This window comes from Chaetura pelagica, unplaced genomic scaffold (genome assembly GCF_000747805.2).
Source record: "Chaetura pelagica isolate M959 unplaced genomic scaffold, ChaPel_1.0 scaffold264, whole genome shotgun sequence".
NCBI classification, from domain to species: Eukaryota; Metazoa; Chordata; class Aves; order Apodiformes; family Apodidae; genus Chaetura; species Chaetura pelagica.
The window spans coordinates 553,049-561,474 of record NW_009953064.1 but is presented as its reverse complement, the minus strand read 5'-3'; the positions used below and the strand labels follow the sequence as shown (position 1 = coordinate 561,474).

The window sequence follows — 8,426 nt, the reverse complement described above, 5'->3', positions numbered from 1 at the left end:
TGCTGCCTGGTAGTTTACTTGCCAGCCTTGCCTCTCTTTTCTCCTCTAGACAAAATTCATTCTAGGCTGGGTCAGAAGTGGTATCCAAGGAATAGAGGAGCACATCTGTGAAAAGGAACTTGGCACTTGTCTTGAGATCCAAGTGCTTGGTGGGCAAGGGGCACACACTAGCATCAGAAGGTTATGAAGGAACATAAGAGCCCAAACCCTGAGGCCTCCCAAGCACCACATCCCACTCACCATACGGGAAGCGAGTTCCAGCAGCTCTTTCTTGGCCTGTTGGACCCCCTGTGGGTCTCCTTCAATTCTGATCAGGTTGCTCTTCTCATTGTCCGGGGGAATGCGCACAGACACCTTGTAGAGGTCCTTTATCCTGTTAACTTCAAGGCAAGGCATGTGGTGACACAGTCTGCTAGGTGAAGACATGGAGGCAAGGAACCTAGACTGCTTAAGAAGTAAATCAGCCGCCATGAAGGGGCCTGTGGGGTGGGGTTGAAACAGGGGAAAGTGTCTCTTTACCCTTAAGTTGAGTGAGAGCAGATCTGTGCCACACAAAAACCTGTACAAGTAAATATTGTGGCATCTGCAGAGCCACAATTGTTTGCTTGCCAGAGTAAGGCATCTGTTTCTTCCTAAAACAGCACCACAATTAGACCAAACGATTATTTCTTTCTAATCCCAAATTCTTTTTTGGGGTGAAATTACCAAGCAGACTTCCACCCCACCCCCAATCAGCTGCTAAAAATGTAATTCACATAGAGCAACTTCAAAAAACAAACAAAGTCAATTCTCCAACCAAAAATACAACAAAACTCCTCCAGGACATGGCAAAGCAATCACATCACTGCTCAGCCTCCCAAGACACTTTCACACATTAAAGCCAAGTCAAGGCCTCACTGCCCATTTATCTCTTTGTGACAAAGCCACTCCAAAAGAGCAGAGGAAACATGATGGAGACAGAACACTGGATGAGCTACAGAGCCCCTCATATGATCTACTGAACACAGAGGGTCGGGACACAGGAAGGATTAGAAAGGCACCCCACTTACTGTTAGCTCCATTCTTGCCAATGAGGTGTCTGTGGAATTTGTGGTCAACATTGATTTCTGCATAATCCATCCGGTTGATCTGTAAGGGATGGTGTGGAGTTAGGTAGGGCAGGGCACCACTTTTTGTTTTGGGCCCTAAGAACCTGCCTACTGCAAGGACTGGCACCGACTCTCCAGATGTCAGTTACAGGTGCTCCTCTTGCTATTAAGCAGAGCAGAAACACTCCCCTGGTTTTAAGCTGAGAGCACCACAGTTGTGAAACTTTTAAAGGGACTCATACACCTCTCCAGCTGTTACTGGGAGAGAATCCTTCCTTCTCTGCATCAAAAGATTCAAGACCTGCTGCTGATTCTCTAAAAATGCTATGGATGAGCTCTGTAACCCAGGGTTTCATCCACCTGCCACACAACCTGTCTTCTGCAAGTTCTGTTCAGCACGTCAAGACATCATCATCTTTGCTCTGTTGCCCCTTGTCCCCTCACATTCTTCTTGCATACTGGAACTAGTAATACAAACTTACCAGATCCTTGACCATGACTTCAATCTGTTCCTGAGCCACATTCACATCTTCTGTAGGTCCTTCCAAAGTGATTTTATCCTCTCCTTCAGTGAATTCGATGTGAACCTTGAGAGACAGCAATGAATCCAGTAAGAATTTTCTAAGATACAAGCCACACCAATGCTGTTAGTTAGGCTTACACTCTCTGTCCCAGCCACTAAGAGATTTCCTTCCCACAACGTACATGAATCATTCCCATGGGTTTACAAGTTGGCCACTTACAATTGGGCCATATCACAGTGTCTACAGCCCAAGGCTTTGGTGCTGTCCTGATGTCTGCAAGAGCTTTGGGTAAGTTAATCACCTCACCTTTCTCTAGATATCATCTTAATTCACCAGGGAGAAGCCTTGCTGAAGTCAGCATTTGCAGGTAACCTACTACATAAATTCTCAAAACACCACATAGAGCTTCCTTTGAAGGGCTCAACCTATGAGAGTAACACAGGGTGGGAAGTGTTTGCAGCAGTAAAACAGAGGTTCCCCTTATTATTAACATCTGTGTCATTTTCTCCCTAGTTTTACCAACTCCAGAATACATTTCTCTCCTCAGTGAAGAGTGATCTTTGTAGATCATATAAACCAGAGATCAATAAACCACATTCTACATCAGAGCATTCTAAGCTAGCCAGCTCATCCCTACCTTTGGCATCTGCTGAGTTATTTTGGCCAGGTTTTGTCCTTTCTTTCCAATAATGAAACGATGAAGCCAAGAGGGGGCAGAGACCGAGGAGACGGTAAAACTGTTGGCCTGAGACAGAGAAACAGAGAAGCTGTTTGGTGGGCAGACTGGAAGAGGTCTTCACAAAAATTCAGTTCTGATTCCTACGTCGCACCCTCAGTATTACTGACTTCTTAACTGCATCTCCAGCAGTCCAACCAAGACCACCTCTCCCCACCACCTGTCACTGCTCACAGATGTGTCTTTCTGGGGCTTTCAAAGAAGGCCCAGCCCATCTTGTCAGTACCTTTGCATAGACTTCAGTCAGTGCTTGCCCAAGCTTTTCAGGCTCGCCTCGCAGTATCACCGTCTCCGAGCTACTGTCAGTGGGTGGGATCTCGACAGAGACTCCAGTTTTCTCCAAGATCTCCTGCAGGGAATTCCCCTTGGGGCCGATAACATACTTGTGCTGGGACTTCTTCACCTCCACTGCAATGGTAGTAGTCTTCTTTTTCTGTTGGGACAGAGGTACTGGGGTATCAATCACAAGGGGGCAGGGAAAGACAAGAACAGAAGGAGGAGGCACAAGATGCAGTGAAACTCTGCACCCAGGAAAAAGCAAGGGAAAAGTAAGCACAGTGGTGGTGTGGTGCCCTAGCACCCTCTAGGCCTTTTGTCTATAGAAAACTTGGTGCTCAACAGGTGCTTCACAGGTGAAGTACAAAACTGGTCTTCTGTGTCAACCTACTCCATGGAAGAGATCACATCCCCACACTCCCTTGCACAACTGGGCTCCAGGCTCAGCTGTCCCCCAGGCACTATTCTAATGTAACACCATGTAGGTTACCACGCTATAAGCTGATTATCTCTGTTGAATTCCAGACTGGTTCAATACAGAGCTAACCATTAAGAAAAACAGCCTAACAACCCACAACAGGATATTCACAGCAATGTTGGCTGTGGAAAACATACTGGAGTGAAATTCATTCTTCAGCAACTTCTACTTATATTGCAACTTGGATACTGTTAGCTGGCCACCACTGCAGACTTCAACTTCCTTCCCTAATAGCACCTGTGTGAAAAAGAGCCAGTTGAGCTCTCTGTGGCTTGCTAATTCCCATGATACAGCAAAGCCAGAAATCTCTAACCTAGCCGTTTCACCCCAAGTCCCACCCTGCTGAGTGAGGAAACGGTAAGATCCAGGGCCATGCACTGCAAATGCTGCTGAGCCAGAGCTGACACAAGAAGGATGCAACAGAGGGGTGCACAGGAGTTGAACAAGAAGGGAAGAGGGACTATTAGCAGGTGGGGAAAAAGATGGGCAGCTTTATGGATCAGCTATACCTTCTCCTCATAGATCTTCTTAACACGAGCCACAGCCTGGGCTAGCTGCTCCTTTTCTCCTGTGAAGACTATCTCTGTCTTGTTGACGCTGGGTGGAGGGATGTTGATGCGTGTCCCTGTGTCCTGCATGAGCTCACTCACCAGCTTGTTGTAGGGGCCAGCAATGAAGGGGTGATAGACCTTCTCCACGTCCAGCCGCTCCACGGCACGCTTATCCTGGAAGAGCCCCAAACAAACCTTGCTGGGAACTGCCCTCCGCATTTACAGCCTCTGCCAGACACAGCTAAGCTCCCACTGATGTCTTGCTTGGCACTCTGGCCCCAGCACCCTTTTTAGTTTTGCAGGCTTGTAGATTCCCCCTCCCTTTCAATCTACAAATACTGCTGTTGCTGAGTGCTCTGTAATCCCGTCAGCTGGCACCTCATACAGTTCCCTTCAAATATAAAACACGCTGATCTGACTTCAGAGGTGGACAAAATGGAGAGCCAGAAGCTGCACAACCCGGCAGCAGTGCTCGTAAAGCCAGTGGCACAGTGTTTCTGTTCAGACTAACGTATTAACCACTGACTGTGGCTATGGGGGCCACAACCACACCATGGAGAAGCAAGATGGCTGTCCAGCTAATGCCAGGAGAGAGACCACAGTACTGAAGTACCTGCTCAGCAGAGATAAGCAGGATCTCGTGTCGGGCCTTCTCAATTCCTTCCTTGGTGCCGGTGATCTTGATCTGGTTGCTGGGGTCATCTGGGCGGGGGATCTGGATTTTTGTTGCAGTTTTGAGCTCCAGGTCCTGCAGCTTCTCACCATTCTTTCCAATGACAAATCTGTGGTGCTCCTTGGGGATGGCAACTGTTGCTGAAGCCTGCAACACAGAAACCAAGCATCTGTAACAACTCCTGCCTGCACTGGCAGCTCCACAGGAACACAGCCAAGGAAAGCAAGTGACATGCTGCTTAGCAGTACCACTAAGGAGCAAACACAATGCCTTCCCAGCACAATCTATCCAAGGACTGATACTCTACCAGGAGAGTTGATCTCCAGTGCCTGTAAACCAGGAATCTAAACCCCACCTTTTCCTCAAAAGCCTTCTGCTGGCACAGGAGTAGCACTCTGAATTAGCAAAGGCCTTTAGGCACAGACAAGGAGGTGCCCATCCTCCAGTGTAAGACACTGGAGCAGTACCAGGCAACTGAGACAGTGGCTCCTGAGTGGAGTTTATCTGAACTCTGACATCTGCTGCCAAGGCTACAGAGAACAAGACACATAGCCTGACTCCTAGGAAACTGAAACCCAACACCAGAAACCTATTCCAGCAGGCAGAGAGCTAGGAGATGCTTATGCTACTAAGTGCTAAGGTGTCTTCAATGTAGCACATGCTGTTCCCAGGACTGCTTCTAAGGCCCCTCTTGGAAAAGGGGTCCCAAAAGCTCAGTTTATCTATAAGGGTGCTGTGGGAGACAGTGTCAAATGCTTTACTAAAATCAAGATAAACCACATCTACTGCCCTACCATCATCTATCCACCCAGTTACTTCCTCATAGAAGGTTATAAGGTTGGTCAAACATTACTTTCCCTCGGTAAAACCATGTTGACTGCTCTTAATTATGCCTAGAAACAAGGGGCAATGGGTGCAAACTGGAACACAGGAGGTTCCAAGTAAACATCAGAAAAAACTTCTTTCCTGTGAGAGTGACAGAGCCCTGGGACAGGCTGCACAGAGAGGTTGTGGAGTCTCCCTTGATGGAGACATTCCAAACCCACCTGGACATGTTCCTGTGTGATGTGCTCTAGGTGATCCTGCTCTGGTAGGGGGGTTGGACTAGATGATCTTTCAAGGTCCCTTCCAAACCCTAAGATTCTGTGATTCTTGATGCTTGTGAATATGTAACTACTAACAGTAATTAGACACTTAAAACTCAGGCTACACTGGGAAAAAAATAATCCAAAACAAGATCACTTGTTGTAAGTCTTCAACTCTGTGTCCCCTCTGTGTACACAATCCAGAACCCTCACCTGAAGCTTTCAACTTTTGGCAGCAGTTCCCCTTCTCTACCTTTCCTTCTCCCACCTCTCCACATTCTCCTCTGGAGGACCTCAGAGAAAGCACAGCCCCATTCTCATGCACTACCAGCTTTGTGTGAGGGGCCTGCACCTCAACACAAAGACACTGTTTGCAATTCCAAGTGTTCAGAGATTGCAGACTCCACCCTTCATGCAACACCATGGCCTGTAATTAGTTTTGAACCCTATTTTAAGACCCATTTCCATTCCAAATTGCCAATTGTGTGCTTTGAAAATATATGGCAAAGCTGAATTAGTCATCTAATAACACCCCTTTGCTTATAAGCCCACATGCCCAAGGGCCTCAAAGCATTTACAAGTCTTAGGGAAGAGCAAAGATGAGGTGAGAAACAGTTAGATGCCCTCACCTGAGTCTGCAGCCGAGCAACAATCTCCTTCCGAGCCTTCATGACTGCTTCCAGCTTGCCAGAGACCATGATTGAAAGGCCCTGGTCCTTGGCGAGAGACAGCTCCAGGTGAGCTCCAGTCTTCTGCATGATGTCAAGGCAGATCTTGGCCTGCTCGCCTTCTCCAAATTGATTCATGTCCTTGTATTTCCTCTCCTCCAGTGGCACATGAAACACCTGCTCAGCCACAGGACAGATGAAAGGAGGGCACAGCAAGCAGTCAGTATGCTTTGATCGTCAGTGCCTTCGTCTTGTATTGCCCTACAGGACTTCCCTGGCATACTAAGCTCCTAGGTTTGTTCAATCCATTACCCTTTCTAGTGAAGACATGAGCTATGACCAGGGAAAGTGCAGGAGCAGAGCAGCAGGCCCTCTGTCCCACACAGGGTGTGCTCCTGAAGTAAGTGCTATAGGGAGAACACTTTGATGGATTAGCACTCACTACTTGAAATCTTCAATCCTTCCCTTCAGGCCTGCTCCAGCTATTTGTAGAACAGGGATGCAGACCTTTTTCTAGACAGTCTTCCAACACATCCCTCCCCACCAGGGCAGTTCTAGCTCTCAGCCCCAGGGTAAAGTACAGCAAAGCAAAGAGGCTGACAGTCTGACACTCCAGGGGTTTTGTATTTCAGGGAAGGCTTCACTTCACCTACTTTTTGGAGGGAGGAGAAAGAGGGAGATAACACGCCCACTCCCACCAACCTGAGTGATGACAGAAGCCTTTATTGGTCGGATTTTGCACCAGGGCCCAGCAGGTTCCTGGGTAGCTTCCAGACATGGTGCTTTCTCAGGGAGCGGAGGGAAGGCTTCCTTGTAGGTTGGAGGATCATTCTCTTCTTCAGAGTTTAAAGCTGTAACTGGGGTGAAACAAACAGTGCAAATGAGATGCTGTCCCAGCAGAAATGCCCCTATTCATAGGCAGTGCAATTGTATTTAGGCACCACTAACAAGGCAGAGCAAATGACTTGTGCACTACTATTAATCCTATTACAGTTATGCTTGTGGAGCAGCCAAGTCTGGAGCACAACCAACTGCCACACAGCACAGACTGCAGTAGATGCCATGAACAACCAGCCTTGTCTGAGCTGGCACTACGGAGGAAGGAAATGAATGTTTGAGTGAACAGTGGCAGCAAATGGCACATTACTGTCAACTTTGTCAAGAGGGGCTTAATTAGGGAAGAATAGGCTGAGCAGAAAGAAGTGAAAGGCACAGAGCAAGGCTGCTGGTCAGAAGGGGATAAGGCAAGCACACTCTCAGGAGGAAGGAAGAGAGAAGCTCTATAATTAGGGCAGAGTCCAGGGAAAGCCTGTACCTTATGTTTGACTCAGTTGTGCACTGGGCCGTGCCAAGTGGGCCAGCTGGAGGATGGGTGCTGAAACCCATCAGTGAGCCAGCTAACACAGTTAGACTGCCTCTCCCCAGCACCTGGCTGAGCAAAGGAAGGAAATGACAGCCCAGCACACTGATCCCATGAGGTTCTCTTGTAGCCCAAGGCCTCACTCTTGCATGTGTCCTGTCCCATGGCAGACAGCACTGCTAGCCAGAGCGCTGTGAAGATCTGAGGCTTGCCTCCTCCTGGCCCTGCACTGTGCAGCATCACCGCTTGTGCTGCTGTTAGTGGAAAGCCAGAGCTTGGCAGGCCACCAATTTAGGAAGGGAGAATGCATTGTCTGCAAACGTGTGGGGAACCAGATGCATGGAGCTTGTGTGACAGCAAGGAACCCTGCCTGTGCAGTCTGTAGGTAGAGGCACATCACAGGAACTCAACTGTGTTTTCTCACCTTTCACCTGCTGCTGAGCCAGGCCGCTGCGGTGTTCAGCGAAGCTCTCCTGGGTCAAAACTGCCACGGAGCTCATTGTCGACTTCCCACCCACACACAATCCGGGTATGCCACTGGGAGAGACAGAGGGAGCAACACTGTTACCAACGACATTCAGGATGCTCCCAAGGTACTCCAGGAAGACACAGTATGTGTTATTGAGCACCTCTGCAGACAGCCTCTGCAAAAGCACCTACAGTGCCAGTCAGCTACCCAGTTCCCTTGAACAATCAGAGAGGAACTCAGGGAGAACATTTCCTCACAACATAGCGGTCACCAAAACTCCTCATTAAGATGGCAGAGGATGTGCAACCTAAGAAGGGCACCGGAAAGGGGGACACCAGAAGTTATTGAAGCATACTCTAATTAATGTATCAATTATTAACAGAGAGCCATTTTAAAATTAGTATTTGAAAGTCTGGATAGTCGGTTCAAGACCACTGTGTAACCCTGGCGAGAAAACAAACAGGGCCCAGGATGCTGCCTTTGCCTGAAAAAGACTTATTGAGGAGCCTGAATTCCTG

The 8,426-nt window shown here is 48.3% G+C and overlaps 1 protein-coding gene across 2 annotated transcripts in view; it reads right to left on the bottom strand.

The window, feature by feature from the left end:
- HDLBP (high density lipoprotein binding protein) overlaps nt 1–8,426 on the bottom strand; it is a 19,433-nt gene that overhangs the window by 10,770 nt on the left and 237 nt on the right. Inside the window, exons 2-12 of one of the 2 annotated variants that reach the window (XM_009996724.1) lie at nt 7,864–7,976; nt 6,782–6,936; nt 6,041–6,256; nt 4,267–4,473; nt 3,612–3,827; nt 2,575–2,781; nt 2,250–2,357; nt 1,571–1,675; nt 1,050–1,128; nt 237–380; nt 27–40 (exon numbers count right to left, since the gene is read on the bottom strand). In XM_009996724.1, the coding sequence (XP_009995026.1) occupies nt 27–40; nt 237–380; nt 1,050–1,128; nt 1,571–1,675; nt 2,250–2,357; nt 2,575–2,781; nt 3,612–3,827; nt 4,267–4,473; nt 6,041–6,256; nt 6,782–6,936; nt 7,864–7,939 (1,527 nt within the window). In that variant the 5' untranslated portion in view covers nt 7,940–7,976. Of the gene's footprint in view, nt 1–26; nt 41–236; nt 381–1,049; nt 1,129–1,570; nt 1,676–2,249; nt 2,358–2,574; nt 2,782–3,611; nt 3,828–4,266; nt 4,474–6,040; nt 6,257–6,781; nt 6,937–7,863; nt 7,977–8,426 lie in introns of those variants that run through there. The other variant, XM_009996725.1, reaches the window with a different exon arrangement.